This window comes from Colossoma macropomum, unplaced genomic scaffold, assembly GCF_904425465.1.
Source record: "Colossoma macropomum unplaced genomic scaffold, Colossoma_macropomum, whole genome shotgun sequence".
In the NCBI taxonomy this organism is placed as follows: domain Eukaryota; kingdom Metazoa; phylum Chordata; class Actinopteri; order Characiformes; family Serrasalmidae; genus Colossoma; species Colossoma macropomum.
In genome coordinates this window covers 18,987,655-19,007,639 of record NW_023494795.1, presented here as the reverse complement: position 1 = coordinate 19,007,639, position 19,985 = coordinate 18,987,655, and the positions used below count along the sequence as shown (strand labels likewise).

The 19,985-nt window shown below is 39.3% G+C and overlaps 1 protein-coding gene across 1 annotated transcript in view; it reads left to right on the top strand.

Moving 5' to 3' along the window:
- The window catches only part of LOC118816104 (nesprin-2), a 129,373-nt gene that overhangs the window by 21,656 nt on the left and 87,732 nt on the right, over positions 1 to 19,985 (top strand). The window contains 23 exon segments of the mRNA XM_036582614.1: positions 337 to 477; positions 621 to 722; positions 876 to 1,049; positions 1,147 to 1,305; positions 1,700 to 2,288; positions 2,433 to 2,632; positions 3,717 to 3,851; positions 4,271 to 4,411; positions 7,310 to 7,458; positions 7,917 to 8,001; positions 9,042 to 9,151; positions 9,360 to 9,480; positions 9,722 to 9,725; positions 10,424 to 10,565; positions 10,672 to 10,825; positions 11,556 to 12,154; positions 13,258 to 13,401; positions 13,516 to 13,666; positions 14,663 to 14,821; positions 14,981 to 15,148; positions 16,893 to 16,994; positions 17,108 to 17,311; positions 18,358 to 18,852. Of these exon segments, the coding sequence (XP_036438507.1) occupies positions 337 to 477; positions 621 to 722; positions 876 to 1,049; positions 1,147 to 1,305; positions 1,700 to 2,288; positions 2,433 to 2,632; positions 3,717 to 3,851; positions 4,271 to 4,411; positions 7,310 to 7,458; positions 7,917 to 8,001; positions 9,042 to 9,151; positions 9,360 to 9,480; positions 9,722 to 9,725; positions 10,424 to 10,565; positions 10,672 to 10,825; positions 11,556 to 12,154; positions 13,258 to 13,401; positions 13,516 to 13,666; positions 14,663 to 14,821; positions 14,981 to 15,148; positions 16,893 to 16,994; positions 17,108 to 17,311; positions 18,358 to 18,852 (4,428 nt within the window).

The following is a 19,985-nucleotide window of genomic DNA, read 5'->3' as shown; positions in this document are numbered from 1 at the left end:
AGCATTTTTAGCAGTTAAGTTAGTTTCTGTTAGCTCTCGGTCTTCTTGTTTTTCATTAGTTCTCTTCACATAAAAGTTCCCCATATCAAAAGTTTAGGTTTGGGTGGATCCCTGAAGACATTGGAGCATGAAATTCCTGCAATATTCAAATGAGTGATTCTCTTAATACTAGATATGTCTGCCTAAAATATGAGTGCTTTAGTAATGGTACTGTGCCAGTGCTGACAAATCCATAGAACCTTAGCCAAATTGGAAATTGGTTGGGCCCTACATTTGATGTTTTTGCATGTAGTTAGAGTATTTTTTAATGCTAAGACCTTCACCCATACTTTGCAGGCAGTGGCACCTCAGCAGCCTAGTAGTGTAGCTCCGGATGCTCAGGCCACACAGATGTTGCTGCAGGAGGCAGGGTGGACACTGAGAGAGGCTGTGGAAGTGTCGTCTGGAGCTCTGCGCAAATATAGAAAGAGACTGCGGGTACCACATGCCACCGTTCTTCATGTCAGATGGCCTAGGTTTAACACAGAGAGTTGCTGTAGCATTTCAATACTATTGTAGTATTGCTCTGTTTATATATTCACATTATCTGTGTCTGTCCTATTCTATCATCCTCTTTCCAGGTCATGGTAAAGAAGATATCAGAGTTAGATCTGGACTCTTTATCTCCATCTCCAGAATTCAATGAGGAGGCGCTGCAGAAACTTAAAACCACAATTCTAGAGGTGACAGCAAATGCTTTTGAAAAGAAAAATCACACTTATCTCTAGCCTGTTAGAGATATCTTTATCTCTACCTTATTAGAGATAAAGCTTGAAATATTTATCTGAACCCAGCGGGACCTTTCTGTAAGTTTGTTTGTGTGTGACTGTGAGTAGATGAGGGAGGATCTCAGCAGGGTGGAGCAGGCTTGTGAGGGCCTGCAGAGAGGGGCGTCTCTGCTGGAAGGCAGGCTTGCAGAGCTGGGTCACTGGAGTACCGAGGCCATAGAGGTCTGCCAACAGTTGAAGGAGTGGCAACACAGGCACCAGGGGCCTCACCCCAGAGTGAAAGTAAACAAAAAATCAATACATTTCTGTGTCATTTTACCACATTTCAGACCAAACTTGGATTCAAAACAGAACAGAATGCAGTATGCTCTCATTATAGAAGCTGATCAGCAGAGGGCTGCAGTTGGAAAGCCAGGTGGTGATGGAGGCACAGGCTCTGCAGTCTACACTGGAAAATGTGCAGAGGAGCTCCTCCCTGCCCTATCTCAGCATATCTACCCTACAAGACAGAGAAAAACGCACAGTCAAACACTGCCAGGTAGCCACTAAACAGAACTGTTTAACGCACAGCTTCTTATGTCAATTTATATTTATTCTATTTACTGATTTGACATTGACAGCACAGAGGAAACATAGTTACATGAACATGCCACAGATGAATAGGGATACTAGCCAAAGCAAATTTGAAGCCCTGTCCTTGGTTAGACAAATATAAAACAAACAAGTAGAATGGCATGTACAATAAATAGAAACTATTCAGATATTAATCTTAAAACATATAATTCAGTAACTGCTGTGAATCGTATGAAACAAATATAAGAAACATGGTTATGACAGTGAGGACGTGTTAGGTCTTAAGCTTTCAGTCAGTCAAAACTTTTGCATCTTGACATCTGTTAAACACCTCATTTTCCCCATTCTCTCTTTATTAGGAGATTATAGAGATCCTTAGCGGTATGGGAGTAAAACATGAGAGAGAGACTGAAGGTGGTCAGCCCCCTCCGAAGGTTGTTGTTCATGCATACATCACTCCAGAGCCTCAAGCAGGAACCTTACAGAGACCTAAGACTCCACAAGAAAGTCTAACTCAGCCAAAGAGCCAACAGAGTTATGGCTGTTCTCAGGTACAGAAACATGTAAAAGCCAAACCTGGCACCCAACCTCAGGTCCTCTCTTTGGATGGTCCTCAGGACGAGCCCAATGTTCTAAAACAAACCCCAGCTGTGATCTCATCACGTCTGGGAAAACAGAGTCAAATGGAGACCGAAAAAGAGGTTCAGATTTTAACTATAGGCCAGAGTCAAAGCAGGATGTCATTGGAGACACCTCAACAGTGTCCAGGCTCATCCATCTCCGACACCAGCTCTCAAAACTTGTGTAGTATTCAACCCATGGCTTCAGAACAAAAACATACTGATGCTCAGTACAAGTCCAAGCCTCAAACCACAACTACTACCCTACATCAGCAACATGGCCTTCTGATCTTGAAAAGGCTCAGCTCTTTCCCCAGTCTCTGGAGGTAACACACCCACATGTCAAGACACCACCACAAGCCCAAACCAAGCTGCATACGCAGGGTGACACACCCACACACACCCAGCATGGTATCTCACCCCACACTCCGAAACAAGCCCAGGCCAAACCGAAAGCTCTGAGCCCCTGCAGCATGCCAAAGACAGCGAGGCCAAGGCAAAACTCCAGGCGCTGCCCAGATCCCTGGACAGACTGAAGTGTACTCTAAAGCTCAGGCCATGGCTAGGAGTCGGATGGAGAAGGCCAAACAGCGTCTGCATGAACACATAGAGGAGGTCATCACCATCTTCAGCAACAGAGTAATATCTGAAGAGCAAGCCAAGAGGAAGCAGGTAAATCCAGAAAAAAATGAACTTCTTGTAGTTCTTTACTACTTTCTTATCTAACGTAACAAACTGTGCAGAAGTCAGAGACTGCCTGTCATTTATTTTATAAAATATATGTTATTGGTTATTTAGGAGATGTTTCAAATATGAGATAATCCCATTGCATAAGGAAGGAGAAGGTCAAATGGAAATAAATGCAACAACTGGCTGAAAATTATTAAAATATAGTGGGAAAAAAGGACTCTTATTAATAACTGTGGAAGACCTGGTAGAGTATCAAACCTGTCACTGTCAGATAAATGTCTTTTGTCTTTCCACTCTGCAAAGACAACTCAATGCTTTGGGTCTGAAATGATGTGTAGCTGTCAGGAAGCCGTTACTGAGAGTAGGAAATTCACACAAAAGACAGCTGACATTTTCAGAGCAATGAAGTGACCACCCCAAAGCCCAGACCTCACCATCATTGAATGTGTTTGGGATTAGTTGGATTGTGAGAAGTAGAAAATGCAACCAAATTTGAAAGCAAGCTGTAAAAGTAAGGGATGGACACTAAATGCTCAAAAATTCAATACTGTGTTAATTTGTTGACATTTATGTATAATTCTCTTTTACATTTTCTTTACACTGGAAAATGAATAACTTAATGGCTGATTTGATTAGACATTAAATAAATGAAGGGTGGTCTCTGACTTTTGCGGAGTACTGTAAGAGGCTTTGTTATGACAGCTGTGAAACATGAAAAAGAAAAACACACTTACTTGTAATCAACTTTCAATGTGCTGCAAATTCAGACATCAGAAAAGCTGTCTTCTGAAAAGAATGAAAGCTTGAAATAAAGACAGTGTGCAATGAAGTACTTATTTAATTATTTAGTTGTTGAGGCTTTGGTTAAATGTTTTCTGTTTTGTTTCACACATCTTATTTATAAAAATGGTTCTTTCATCATAAAAAAGGTCTTAGGGAACGAGTAGTGGTTTCTTTTATTCAGATCATTCCAAAGAACCCTTTATTTTTAAGAGTGTTCCTCTGAATTTTGCAGTATTGTCTGTTCCATGTAGTTGAATAGTGTATTAATCTTTTCTACCTCTAGGGGGCACTGCGACAGCTTAAGCCAGCAGTGTTAGAAGAGTTCCTGGATGCTGTAGAAGGAGTCGGAGCCTTCTGCTCTGAGGCACAACTTGCAGTCATGGAGGATCTTTCTCTGTCTGTCAGGGCCCAGTGGGAGGTATATAAAATAACAGGGCCTGACTAACTTGGCTTTAAATTTTTGGATGTTGCCCAGGACTGACATTAAATTTAACCTATTGAAGCAAAGCGTTGACAGCAGAACTCTCTGCACTGATTGGATTTATAAGGATCAGTGGATTGTTGTGATTGGTTTAGACTCTGTTTTTGCCACAAGCTGTTATCATCCTAGTGTATTCATTTGTATACTATAGTTGTAGCTCACTGGAATGTTCAGGTGAGTGAGCCAGTCAGTGCAAGTTCACTGTCAGTATCACATGTCTGGATGTAGGATATGTAAAATCGCTGAGATCTTGGAACATTGCAGATGCATGGCATAACTTGCTGTCATAATTATTTATGTGGTTTAGGTGGATTCTGAGGTGAATCTAAAAGCCTCTACTCTGTCTTACTGCCTAGGCTGTGCGTTCAGCAATAGAGTCCTTTCTGCCTGATTTGTGGCGAGAGGTTCAGCGAAGGGAGTCGATTAACATGGCCGTTTTGAAATGTGAAATAGACACTAACACTGCCTGTGTTCCAGACCAAGTGTGCCGTGAACAGGTACCCTAACAACGCATGTCCTCATCTGTATACCCTGCATCAGATATACACCACCTCCACTGCTTCTGCTTGCAATAGGCGTGCAGACTTCTTCACAATCTTCTTTCCTTCTTTTCCCATCTCTACATCTATACAGTCACTGTCATAACATTGCCTGTCCAAAATTAATTTGGTGACACTACCCTGTAGGGCAGTGTTTATAAGGCTACATGCCTCCTACACTATATGGCCAAAAGTATGTGGGGCCCCTCCTAATTATTGAGTTCAGGTGTTTCAGCCACACCCATTGCTAAAATATGTACAAAATCAAGCACATAGCCATGCAGTCTTCATAAATAAACATTAGAATGCCTTTAGCACAAGTCAGTTTGTGAAATTTCTCTCCTGCTAGATCTACCGTGGTCAACTGTAAGTGATATTATTGTGAAATGGAAGAGTGTAGGAGCAATAAGAGTTCAGCTACAAAGCAGTAGACCACACAAACTTACAGAGCGAAGCTGCTAAGTGCTGAATTATGTAGCATGTAAAATCGCCTATCATCTGTTGCATTTCTCACTACGGAGTTACAAACTGTGCAGTGCTACGTGTCAGCTGTGCAGTGCTATGTGTCAGCTGGAGTGGAGTCCACCACTGGACTCTGGAGCATTGAAAACATGTTCTCTGAAGTAATAAATCATGTTTCATTATCTGGCACTCTGATGGATGAATCTGGATTTGGAGGATGCCAGGATAATACTGCCTGCCGGAAAGCATAGTGCCATCAGTAAAGTTTGGTAAATGAGACATAATGGTCTTGGACTGTTTTTTAGGGTTTGGACCCCTTAGTTCCAGTGAAGGGTAAAGTAAATTCTACAGCATTTGTCTAAAATGCTACATTTTAGACAATTATATCCTTGCAACTTTGTGGCAACAGTTTGAGGAAGACCCTTTCCTGTATCAGCATGACTGTGCACAAAGCAAAGTCCATAAAAATGTAGTCTGACGGGTTTGGTGTGGAGGAACTCCAGTGGCCTGCACAGAGCCCTGACCTCAACCTCACTGAACATGTTTGGGATGAATTGGAACGTTGATGGCCTTCTTGTCCAACATCATGCCTGACAAATGCTCTTTTGACTGAATGAGCACAAATTCCCTCAGACATGCTCTAAAATCTTGTGGAAAGCCTTCCCACAAAATTGAAGGCTGTCATGGCTGTTTAAGGGGGGGCCATATTAATGCCTGTTGTTTTGGAATGGGATGTACAGCAAGCTCAAAGGGTTATGATGATCAGTTGTACTTTTAGCCATATACTGTGCATAAGCTCTTCATAACGACTAGCATAGACCTACAGAAACATTTATAGATGCTTATTCCAATAGCTGTCATTGTAAGCTTTGATGTCAGATTGATTTTTACTGATATTAGATTGTGTCATGACATTTTCTGAAACAGCATAGATGTTGTAGTTAGATTATGTCACAGTGACATAATACTGATAATATGACATGATATGCGAAGTCAAGCAGACTGAACAAAGTGAAATATGACACAACACAATGTAAGGAAGAAAATAAATAAAATCAAAGGAGTTAAATTATTTAAATGTTAACTTGACAAAGTTAACAAAAGCAGCCTTTATCACAGATACTTACTGAGTCTTTGTAAATGTTTATGTAGGTGTATATCAGTTGTAATTTTGAGCTTATGTAGGCGTTATGTAGCCTTATAAACAGTGCCCTACAGTAAAGCACTACCATTTGCCATGATGGTCACACAATGTAAAGGGCAGCTGGCAATTAAATGTTTAAATGCTACAGTTGTAGTTGAATTTTTAGGTTAGCTAAACTAAGTTAGCACACCCTGTACAGAGAACACTGTTATTATTATTATTATGCACTAAAGTGTGCAGAAAAATACCATATTTAAGTTTGTTTCCTGTAGATGATGTGTTAACCTAATTAACAAAAGATTTGATCAGGGGTGTTTTAACCTTTGAATATGACTGTGTAAAAATAACCACAGTAGTTACAAGGTTTTGATATGATAGCAAACATATGGTATATGCATATAATGCAAACAATGTAGTATACAGTTTATTAAGGTTGAGTCTCGAATGTGAACTAATAATTCAGGATTTTTAAAGTAGGAATGTCAGTACAAGTGTCTCATGTCTAGATCGTACCATAGAGATAATGAAAAGTAAAATGCATATTTTGGGTGCATCTTGTCTCAAAAGGCAGTAGTTTGAAGAAACATGTAAGAATTCATTCAAAGTGTGCAAAAAAAAGCATTGTAAGGGAAATATTATACCTATAATAGGTTTGTAATGTCATGGTACAATAGCTCTGCTTTAAGGTATTTCTGGAATACCTCCCAAGTCTAATTACCGATTTGGTAGAGCTCCCAAAAATTCCTTATGTGTTCTATCATGAAGCCAGTCAGAAACAGATTAGTGCAGTTATGATTGATGGCTGTTGTGCATGTCTGGGCAGATTGTAAGGCGTAACACCTTTGCCTCTTTGCCTTAGTAAACACTTGGCATGAGCGTTGCTATCTAATCACTTCAGTTAGCCACATTAACAAGTCGTATTACCTCTAATGAGATTTTCACCTCACTTTCAAAATGGTCATCGTACAGGCGCCTCTGCACAAAGCCCTGCACTTGCGGATTGAGTTACAGCTGCTTGCTACTAGAATGGCACATTACCACCCTAATACTGTATTTTACTGTATTTTCCCAATGTATGTTGTATTTATTACCCTGTGATTTACAGATTCAACCTTAGACAATCAAACATTGTTAATGAAGATTCTGCACTAATTATAATTAAGAACTGTACTTTAGCCACCCCTTGACATCTCAAATGCATACGTTGTGCTGCAGCTTTCATGCACATCATGTTGTGCTTCTACCTCCAGGCATGTTCCTCAGTTGTAGAGCCCAGTGGGCGTCTGGAGGTTCTGCGGGGGCTTAGTGAGACATTGAAACCCACAGCTAGCTCCTGTCTGGCCACCACTTATCTGAGGGAGAGCAGGGGCAAGCTGAAGACTGTTCAGTATCAACACAGGTGAGGCCTGGAGTGGTTTTGAACATTGCACAGTAGTGGACCTGGAGGGTAATCCACAAAGGAAGTGTGACCAATAATGCCCAATAGAAATGTCCCTTGGCTCTTTTGGAGAGTGGTTGACTGTTTATGCGACAAAGCGGGGCGTTAGCAATCAGTGAAGCTAGCAATGTGGAAAGTGCATATTTTCTGAATATATATATATATATATGTGTGTATATTTATATATTGTTAAATGTATATATATCTATATATATATATATATATATATATATATATATATATACATACATATATATAGACAGAGAGAGAGAGAGATATGTTGGTTATTAATGTGTGCAAGATTACTTCCCTTTAGTTCTACTTGTGCTCTTGCACATGCTCTTTGTTATGGCCTGATTGAACCTGATGGCCTGGCCCGTGCTGTTTGTGTAGGTTTATGTGTATGTGTGTGTTCTCAGCAGGGGGGAGCAAGCCCAGGACAGCACCCTGCTGAGAGAGACTGGACTGCCTGCTGACCAATCACTAAACCAAGTACACTCACAGGTACATGTGCATGGACATGTGCATATATAGACGTATGTGTGGTTGCACGTGCATGTGTGTGTTTGTGCACGTGTGAAACCTTTACTGTAATAACTTGAAACTTCTGTTCATACTGTCCATTCATCATTAAATGTTGGCAACATGTCAAGGGCAGCTGACATTTTAAACGGTGTTAGGAAAAGAACCCACAGAGTTTGTGTTTTTTTTTTTTTACAGTGTCGATATACTTCTTCAAATCTACATTTCAGGAAAATGTTAAAGGGAAATTCCAGCGATTTTTAGGATCTTTGCATAATTCAATCATTAAGATGTAAACAAAATCATTTAGAGTGTTTTGATGTGGAATGGTATTAGAATTATTTACAGTGATGGTGATGGGAACCAGACATTCAAAGACATTAATGTCTCTAATAGCTACAGCAAAAAGTTATTACACAAAACAGATACAAATATGCTGCCTGATGTCTGTGCCATTATTTAACTATAGTTTTGAGATTTTGGCCAAAAACACATTCATAAAGGAGAGATACAAGCATGGTATTGTAATGCAAAATAGTACTCAAAGAAAACACATTATGCAGAAGTGTTGAAATGTTGTAGGAATTCTTCTTTAACTAGCTGTTATTAGCAATTTTATGATCATGACATTTCAAATTTCTGTTGTTTGCGCAAAAAAAATCTCAGTAGAAGGGTGCATGAGTTTTGTATTACTTTTTAAGCATTTATTATCTTTATTCCCCCTTTATGGAACTTTTATAAGTATGCATGAAATACGTGTAGTGACGCATACACAACGTTCAGTGTTTACATTCATCAGATGATTACATGTTCCTGTACCCATACTTCAGAGTGTCTAAGCATTCTGATGGTCCTTACAAGAAATTGCCATCCCTGATTGGCTGTGGATGACCCTCTTAAGCTCAGCAGCAGCTTGTTGGAGTTAATCCACTGTAATTGGATAGGGTTGTTGGACAGCACACTCGTTTGCTCTTGGAGTTGGTGACCCTGTAACTCAGCCTCATCTTGCCCCACTCCTGCAGGGCATCGTTCAGGCCAACAGCGTGGAGACCAAACAGACGCCCAACAGGACTGTTATTCACATTGGTCAAGCACAGGAAGAGGGGGCCACCTCTCAGGAAGCTCACAGCAGGTAATTCCCTTTCATATTAACTGTGCATACAAGAAGGAGCACTTTTGACACCTTCATTTCTTGGCGCATGTTTGATGTATTAACACCTCAAATAAAAAAGTGATGTAAACTAAAGCAAATGTGATGCTTCATCTGTGAGTTTCTCAGTAAGAGACATGAGTCTTGGCTTTTCTGCAGTGATGTTTGTTTGGTTTTATTACACCCACAGTGCTGCCCACTCAGCTTTCCAGCAGCAGCTACAGATGAACACTGAGCAGCTGAGAACAGAGTTCCCTACAAGCTCCAGCCTCTCACCTGCCACCCTAAACGCACACCTGCAAGAACTCCAGGTTTTCCCCTGATATTTATCAAGCGCTGTTCTGTCTTTGAAGTTTTAAATGGATAGCCAGAAAACACACAGAGTTATAGTGATGCATATAGAATCACTGTATATTTATTGAAAAGGATGAGTTAAGTTTTGCAGGGACTTCTTTCTACCTTTGTTACTTCTTAGCAAAAAAAGTATTTATTTGACTTCAAATGCATTTACTGTGATTTTGCATAGAATTAAATGAATATGCTGCCACACAGGCATGTGCACACAACTGCCACATTTTTAGTGTGTTTTGTGTGTATGTTGTAATGTTTCCACATGCCAGTGCCACAGACAGAATTTCTTGTTTTAAGTAAAGTTTTATGTAAATGAAATGGACAATAAAATATTCTAATCTTTATTTATATTTATATTATTTTTTTTAGTTTAGAGATGTATGAAAATAAGTATAATAATAAAACCATTAACTTGGAATATAAGAAGTTGTGAAAATATCAGTGTCCAGTGAGGCCAGTGGCTTTGTTTTGACATTTTGTGCTTTGCAGAATGTAGTTGCTGTAGTATGCTGTTGCTATAGTTGTATTTGATAGCTTTATATAAATCTGATAGCATCTAAATTTATTTATGAAAAAGAAATAACTGTGTTTCCTTTTTCTGTAGTTTATAAATATGGAATTACATGCACTTGGGGAGTGTTGCAGATGCTAGACCTCACCATGTGGTGTGTGTAAGAAGCACAAACTATAACAGAAAATCATCAGTTAAACAATTGTACCCATTTTAGCCCTCTTTTTCAGTTTAAATTGTAGTTGGCAAAAATAGCAAAATTGCATTGTTACCATATGGCAACACCATGCAGTGAAGGGGTAATGCATTTTGATTGCAACAAAAAAATAATTTAGAATAATTTAATTCTAGAACAGATTCATAAACGTTATATGCTGTTGTGTTGTGTATAGACACTGGCGCAGCAGACAGAGGCTCTTTGGATGGACTTGACCTCCAGAGCTCTCCACACATGGAGGATGGCTGCAGTGTTGAGTCAGAAAGAGTACAGCTCATTCAGCAGTGGAGGGGACAGCAGATCTGCTTTCAGGCCAGGTAACACACACACACACACATACACACACACACACACACAAGTACACAATTTTTGGACAATTAAACTGTATCACAAAACGCAAAAAAAATGTTTTTCATTTTATAGGATGAAGTCAATAGAGAATGCTTTAAAGCTGTTAGAGCCCGTTGATGTTCATATCAAACTGATCTCTGATCAGCTTAACCAACTTGCTCAAAAACCTGTTGACATCACTGGCTTTGCCCTCACTGATCGCGGAGCTCTACATGGAGACATGAAGGTACAGCAATGCTCTTATGAAATAATAATACAGGTCTTATAAATTTATTATGCAGATATTATATAGCAAAATATAAAAAAATTATTATACAGCTAAGCAGCCTGATTTTGCTAAGCCCCTTAAAGAGATGTTTCTGTCAAAAATCAAATGTACACAGTTCTCCTTATTTTCCAAATGTAAACGATAAAACAAAACAAGTTTGTATGGAAGCTCAAATTGCGTTATTTCAGAAATACTTTCTTGTGTGTTTTCTGCCGCTGTGTGATGCAATGTTATCTATAAAAGGTGTAGCTAAAAACAGTTGTCACAGCCATCTTTAAATAATGTCTATACTTTTATGTCATACCGTGTCAAAAACCACATAAGTGTACTTAAGATTACTTAACTGAATGTGGAGTCAAGAATATAATAATTTATGTTACTTCATTAATGCAAGTAATGAATGCAGTTTGTCTGATGCTAACAGGTGACTCTAAGCTTCCATTACTTGTTATCTACATTAGGCATGTATCTCCAGTGCAAAACAAAGGAAGCAAACTTCAGACACCAAATGTGTCTTGTCTGATTGACTTTGGGGTATTTTTGGCCAAATCATCACTTTTAAATTTTATAAGTGCAGTTTCACATTGTCATCTGCATCCTCCTATTCCATATTCGCCTATATACTAATTCTCTTTTATAGTGTGATTCTAGTAGCAACCTTGCTTACTGGCTTTATTTTTCTCCTTAGCTTCTGGGTGAGAATATTCAAAAAGAACTGAAGATCCTGGCTGAGTCTCAGAGTAAGGTGGCCAACTCTGCAGGCCTGAATGAGGCTGAACTTCAGAACAATTTGCCTCTACAGCAAACCATTCAGAACTGCACACACCGTCTGCAGCAGCTAAACCATCGACTGGGGAGAGCGCGGTCAGCGCTGGAGACTCTGGAACAGTTCTTGCCCCGCTTACACCAGCTGGACGTGGAGCTTTCCGCAACACCAGGCACACCTGCGTTATCATCAGCAGCATCTATCACAGAGAGGCTTCAGCAGGCGAGGGAGGAAGCTGTGGGGTTAGACCATATGCTGCAGGATTCAGGGATGAGTGTGAAACTGGGCACTTGGACAGGCAGCTGTCAGGACATGGTGTCTACACTGGTCAGCCGTGCTGCAGAGATGGAGGCAAGTGGAGGTGAAGGACTGAGAGGAGCACAAAGAAAGGAGGAAGAAGAGCAGAGGGCCCGAATTCTAGGAAAGAAAAAGAAAGCCCTGCTGGCTGCTCTCAGGGAGGTGCAGGGAACGCTGGAGAGACAGAGCCTGAAGGAGCCCACTCTGCCTGCCCTGCAGCACAGGTTAGAAAGGGTGGCAGGCATCCTTGCAAAACTTGTTTCACCATGCTGTCACATGGCTAGGCTGTGTTTACATTACAAGCCTTAGTGCACATGCTTATGTTTCTGTTCATGAAATATGCACACACAGAGAAATGTGATGTGAGAAAAAAGTCAATCCATTTGTATCATTATGGTTAAACAGCCATAGACTATACAGTACTATGCAAAAGTCAGAGACTGTTCCTTCGTTTGTTTGATTTCCAGTCAAAAGGACCATTAAGCACAAGTTCATTTTCAGCATCAAAAAGAAGGAAACATATAAAAAAGCAATAAATTTAGCAATGAATTTAAATTACACAAAATCCCCCTACACCAAGTATAACATCTGATCTATCAGCATTTCATTGGTTCACTTTTTACTTTTGAACGCTCTACTCATTGAATATTTCCAAAACTGGAATTCAAAAAATTATTAAAATATATAGAAAAGGTGGCTCCTAGCAACTGTGCAAAACCAAGCGGGCCACCAAAACTGTCACCATCACATAAACAGTATTTCAAGCTTTCATCTTTGAGAGAGAGGAGAAAATCAAGCTCCACTCTTAGTTCAGATCTGAAAAATCGCTGGTGTTTCTTTCCATTTTTCCACTGTGAGAAAAAAAATATGATGCTGTGAGCCTGAAAGGATATCATTGAATGTGTTTGGGATTACTTGGAATGTGTTAAGCAGAAAATGCAACCAGCTTCTAAGACTGAACTTTGTAGATGTGGAAGAAGAATGGAAGCTGTAATAAAAGGCAAATGGTGGACACACTAAATATGAAAAAGATGTGTTTTGTTGAGGCTTCTGTGTAATTTTCTGTTAAATATATATTTTCTTTGTTTTCCCTGATGCTAAAAGTGAATAACTCACACCAAATGGCTGCTTTGACTGGAAATTAAATAAATGAAGGGCAGCCTCTGACTTTTGCAGAGTAGTGTATCAGATACATATATCAGATACACATATCGGATGTTGCATATTTCATTTTCTCTTTTATAAACCTAATTCCTTTTTCACTATTTTATAACATTTTGATGTAGTATCATTATCAGGTTTATATTTTTCCCTCTCTCTCCTCAAGGTTGCGTTGTTTGACAGACCTGGAGAGTAAGCTAGATGCCCTACATTCTGACATCCAGAGTCTGCAGGATGCATCTGCACACACAGCGGGCCTTACAGAGCTGGAGGCACTATGGAAGGAGACACACAGAGCGATAACTGAAAGGTAAGAACACTGTGGAGCAAAATAATTCGGTGGTTAAAACAGTGTGAAAATGAAAACATTAGATACAAAGCTGTCACTGCATGAGAATAATGCATATTGCTTGGTTTCATGTAGTCAGGAGGAGTGCCTTTCTCTGATAGAGCTACTGAAGAAGTTCCAGAGTTGTCGCAGCCATCTGGGCAGCACCCTGCAGAGAGCGGAGCAGACCATCAGTGAGCAGGCCTCCTACATGGGCAAAGACAATCTTCAGCGGCTCATAGACAGAGTATGAGATGTACCATTATTACACACATACACTGTAATACCCTGTTTGAGCACAGTAGATGGCAGCATTAGCCACATTATGTTACAAATGTATATTTTATCCAGATTATTTTGTGCAGTTCAGTTACATTAATGAGTAAACAAACTAGGAACTAATGATACTCTCAATTAACAAGTTACTCAATTACGAATTTCTGAGAACTTCATCAGCTACTTAATAATAAATAAAGCTTATTTATCAGTTAACTAATATCTCAGTAATGGGTGATCAATGAGTTATAAACAGCATGAGCAATAATCCATTTGTGGCCCTTAATGTAAAGTGTTACCCAGCAATTTAATATGAGTATGGATTTAGGCTACATTTCACCAAATACTATATAGTGCAACATATATAAAATTTATAGTAGTTATAAAGTTCAAGATTTGATCAATATATGATGTATTTGTGCTCCTGGAGAGCAGAATGTTTATGAAACACTTTTGTTCATTTTACCGCATTTGTAATCCTATAAAATGAAATAATGTTATGCTTCTCTGTAACGCTTATCCAGGTGAATCTAGTCCCAGTTTCTACATTTCATAGATGTTTATATATCGGCATCAGCAGATATGTGCATGAAAAATATCTACATATGCTTACAATTCCAAATAGCCTAGTTCAAAGTATAGTTAGAAGTAAAGAACATCACTTAACATTAAGGGATACATAAAGTAATTTTTAATAGTGAAATAATAAGAAGTAATGAGTAATTAAATGGTCTAAATGTTAAGAAACCTTTGAGTATTATGTTACAGCTATCAGTATAGTAAGTGAGGTTTACGTTATATTCTTTGCTTTTTATGACGTCGCTAAACCAACAAAACAGAATGAAACTAAACCCAGAAAAGGGTTTTAGAAAAGGCAAACTACTTTGACTTTGAAATGGATAAAAGTGATGCCTATTGGTTCCATAAAGCTGTTATTACTCTTTGTGTGTGTTTTATGTGTGTGCAGGTCAGCAGTGTTAAATCAGAGCTGAGTGCTCTTGGGGATAGGGTGGAGGAGATCAGGGCTGTCTGCAGACAGTTGCAGTCTCAGATGAGGAAGATTCCAGACTGCCTAGACGCTCCATTTGAGAGCGAGGCTGATGCACTCATGGACCGCTGGCTGGATGTATGCTGCTTTGCTTTCTGACTACTGTTTAGAATGATATTGTTGTTTGGAGTGACTTGTGAAGCCACACCCACCACCCACATCACATGCTTATTTTCACTTTACAGAAATGGAATATGTACAATACACAATATCTGTTCCTCTTGGCTTCCTCTTCAGGTGACTGAGAGGACAGACTGTCGTCTAGACAACCTGCAGGTTGGGTTGTCCTTATGGGAGAAGCTCCTCCTATTGGCTGGAGAAGTGGATGGCTGGTCCACCCGCAAGCTGATGTCACTTGCCCAGTCACAGCCCTTTCAGACAGAGCAGGAGGTCACTGCTATGCAGGTAAATAACAGACTTAAGTGCTTTTCAGACATTATCGACAAACAGGCAGAATTTATGCCAACATGCTGTCATGTTTGTGGATTTGTAGACTTCATGCGGAGTTCATTTTGGCCAAACTCGAAAGACGAGTGTCACTCAGCAAACATACTGAAGGCCATTTCCACATTCTCTGAGGTTGTGTCAAGCATTTGGCATCCAAATCCTGTTGCACAGGTTGTGTGTGCTTTTATGCTTCACAATATTTAGTGGTCAAGTGGTTTATATCCACTACATATATAATGTACAAAAGTCAGTGATGGAAAATTGTTAAAAATGATTGATCTCAGCAGTAATTGTATATGTATATAACACTAGAATAAATACAAATAAACATAAATGATAATAATAATAATAATACAATAATAATAATAATAAACACAAAAATACAGTAAAACATGAGAATTTCTTCTTTTAAACAAAATATTATCTTAGAAAAATAAAGTTTGGTTTCTTACTCATCAATTAATTTACAAGAATTTAATGCAAGATTCATTAGCTAAAGCAGGCATTGGATGGTGACCGTAATTCTGTATTCTTGACCAAGTTGGAACTGGGAAGTGTCAGACCTCCAAGTGGGCAAAATCCATTTGAACATCCCTCTAACTCACAATTCTCACTCAAGGAAGTTGAGACTCTTGAGAAACTTCTCAGAGTTGCTAATTCATTGCTAATCCATTTCAACATGGTAGCACCCTCAGAACAAAAATAGCATGTTTTAGCTTTTTAAACAGACTTTTGAGTTTTTGTTTGTGTGTCATGCCAATATGTATGTTGTCGACAAACAGAGACATAAATGTAAGATTAAGCCATTCTGTGCAGAATTTTTGAACTGCATGCCTTTGTGTCATTTTAAAGGTGAAGTGGCATAGCCCACATCCATTTTAAAATAAATGAAGCACTAACCAAACTTTTTTATTCAAATGCAAATGCTTTTTCAGATCTTTTTGTATACACTCAGCATTATACTGTTGTGTAGTATGACTGTCATATGCAGTCTGTGACAATGGTTAAACTCTCACTTGACACACCCAGATCTGATTACAGAAACTGATAAATCAACTTTAAGGTCTGGCTCATAGTTTGCAAGGGAGGGCAAGCTTGAGGTTAGGAAAGCAATGAGGAAGCTGGACATGTACTGTACATTCCTATTGTACCTGTTCCTGTCCCAACTGAATTAGGAAGATATTATTAACAGCTATTTTAAAAAGAAAGTTCATTAAGGAATTCTTTAAAAAAATCTACTTGAAGTGACTTAAAGAGCCTTATTTGTTTGTATTTTTTGTCACGATTCATTCATTGATGATTCATTCATGATCATTTTCCAACTTCTTTATCCCTTAGAATTAAAGGCTGTTCTCGTTACTGTGCCTTTCAGATTCACATGTAAATTATATTTTTCTTATTGCTGTCCTATATTGTGCCTCCTTCAAAAAGTAGTCCAGGCTGAAACACTCCTTATAACTTCACAGTGAGTGGGTAGAAATAAATAACTGTTGGCTGAATAGGTGGATATGTGTAAGTACAAACAATGGATTCAAAACTTAGTTTCCATATATGGGCTGTATGGACTGGGGAGCAAAGTGTACATTTTCAGTCTTTAACAATGTTTACATACAATTTGCATAGTAGCAGCACAACTTCTATTAATGAGGTCGATTCTCTGATTTTATGGACTTGAAACAGCCCTGTCCAATTGCCCCCACAGGAGGAGCTGAGGACCCAGGAGAAAAACATAGAACATTTTCATTGCAGGTCTGCTGAGATCCAGGAGCTGCTACAGAACAGAGAGCACCCACTGGAGCTACAGGTAAGTTTGCCCTGGCCTGATCAGTGCATGTGAAAAATAAGTATGGTCCAATGATAACAATTGCTACTGAAGTTTTTCTGTACAGCATGTGTGTGCTCTTCTGTGGCTTCCAGGTGATTGAAAGCCAGCTGAGGAAGAGAATGGGAGAGGTGAAGGAGCTCTTCGCTGAAACTGGTGATGTTTTCAAGGAGCTGGTGGCTGTCAAGGCTCAGGTGGCAGCCAGGATGGCAGAGTGCATGTCTGCCACACTCACAATAAAAGATACCCTGAACACACTCCATGCATCTGGGAGCCCACAGTTCTTTCAGGAAATTCAGGTGCAGATAAGCTTGAATAAAAGTTTCATAATTCAGATGTTTAGCATTGTAACACTGTACACTGAAAAAGGTGCTTTGAATTTACATGATTTAAATGTGTCAAAGCTGTTATATCAACATGATTCCTGCCACAATATGTTAATTTGAAAGACTGCAGTTGTCTTGCCTGTAACAGTTTGTTCTTGTTCAACCAATTCACCTGTCATTGTATTCTGATAATGTCCTACTACTTTTGAGTAGTGTATGGCAGTTCAGTAGTGATGGTCCATTATTTAGGATTAGGTCCCTGTATTAACCTTTAGAAGGACAGAGTTAGAATTGTCAGTTTGTTATACTGTTCGAATATAATTATCTAAGTATGTGGTTAACTGCATAGCTAGTTGCAATGTGGTGTCTGTTAAATAGATTTACATGCTTCATTCGCCAGAGTTCAATACTGAAAGTCAGGTCAGCGTCATTTCGACATGACTACAAATCTGAACAAACTCCTCCTGGCCTCCTGTAGTTGCTGTGCCAAGCTTGGCGGTGGCAATAAGGATTGTGTTCTGAGATTGCGTCGTCTAGTAACAAAGGAAAGGGCTGGGATTCCAATGCAGTGTTTTAGGCAGCTGAGAAAAGTGGTTTCTGTGGGAGAGCATTACTCCCTCTGGTGTGAACTTTTCAGTTAGGTATATAACACACTAAAGGAAAAGCAAAATAGGTCCCTTTTAACATTTGAGTCTGCTGTTCTCACATTTCTTTTGTTTGAATGTCAGACAGTGGCAACTAAATAAGGATTGTGCATTACATGTGAGTGTACACAATACTGTCTCATCAAATTCAAAACATAGTATCAGATTTCTTCTCTTTAAATTATGAGTACAAATATGTTTCTTATTAAGGTATTATAGAATCCAAATGTTCAGAATTTCTCGCTAGTTTCAGTGAACTACTAGTGAGTGATCAATCAGTAAAGTATAATGTTATGGTGATAACCACAACTTGTAGGAGTTAACAACTGCATTGCTGGTTGCCTTTAAGGGTGCCTTCACTGTTTATTCCCACAGGGATTATCTGAGCAACTGCGGGCAGAAGAAGAGCAGGCGAATACTGTGCTGCAGCAAGTGGCCCTGCTCACCAGTGTGGCCAGCCCTGAGAGCCTGAACACTCTGGCTGAGGAAGGAGCGCGCCTGCAGGAAAACATCTGTACAGCCAAAGAGATGATTGTGCTGAGGAGAAAACAGGCAGACGGCCTCAATAACGCCAATGATACAGAGAGAGAAGGTCTTAATTCTCAAGGCTCCACTGTTCAGAGGACCCAAGATCTTCCACCCATACAACCAGACCTCAGTGACACTCAGCATCCCCAGGGCCAATTTTTGTCGTCTTCTCACAAGACAGAAGATTCACCCCATGAAAGCAAAGAAAATGAGAAGACCCTTGAGGAGCCCCCGGATGTCACACACCTGGAAGAAAGCACTGCCTTGGCCAGCAGACTGCAGGTTGACATACTGGACACAGGCACCCGGACAGACACTGTGGAGAACCTAAAGGAACCAAAGGTGAGAGAAATGTCTAAACTATATCTTACTAAAAACATCAGATACATTTCACATGTGATCATATGCTTTTCACAGGTTTAGTCGTTAATAATGTGTGATTGCAAAAACACAATCACATTTCATCATTTGTTCGTATGTTCATACAGTTATGGAATTCTGTGAGTTTTATGTGATCACATGCTAGCTTGTAGAAATCCATTTTAACATGTTACACATGTGAAATTGAGTCAGGGCTGGAGATGGCATGAAACCACTTTTTCTTTCCTGACCAGTGATGACCAGTGATTATTAGAGCTAGGCCTATAGTTTGGACTATAAATGTCCAAACTCCTCTACAATGTCAGAAACATCTCTACAATAATGCTGACTTCAGCTGTTGCATATATATGCATCATAGTAGCATGTTAGCACTAAGCTAATGGCATTTTCTGGCGCTTCTAGATTAAACGCGGACATCTGAAGCTTTCTTTTATTCTTTGAATTATATGAAGCTTGTAACTGACACATTAACATATTTTACTTCATAGTAGTTTTACAGTGACTCAGTAAAGAGTGCTGGCATAGAGCTGCTGCTGTTTTCCATTTCTAACAATGGACAGAAATGCACTGATCAGGCTACCACTCACTGTCAGTGATGTATGTGGGACTTCCAGAAGGTGTACAGTGACCTTTTCTCAGTATATTGGTGCATGCCTAGTTTAAAGTATAGTTAAAAGTGAAGAACATAATTTTTCATGAAGGGATGCAGTGTGTCAAAGCTGGCACATGAATGTGTTATATCAACATGGTTCCTGCCAAAATACGTAAACTTGAAAAACTGCAGTTGTCTTGCCTGTAACAGTTTGTTAATGTTCAACGGATTGACCCTTCATTCTATTCTGATAATGTCCTACTACTTTTAAGTATTGTGTGGCAGTTCAGTAGTGAAGTTATGGTCCATTATTTATGGTTGGGTCCCTGTATTAACCCTCAGAAATCTAGTTATAATTGTTAGTTTGTGATACTGTTTGAATTTAATTATCCAAGTATGTAGTTAACTACATAGCTAGTGCATAATGAATTACATTTGCATTCTGTTTACTTTCTCTATTGAAAAGGACTTATGCCCCATTATGCTTGTTTCAGTGTTGATC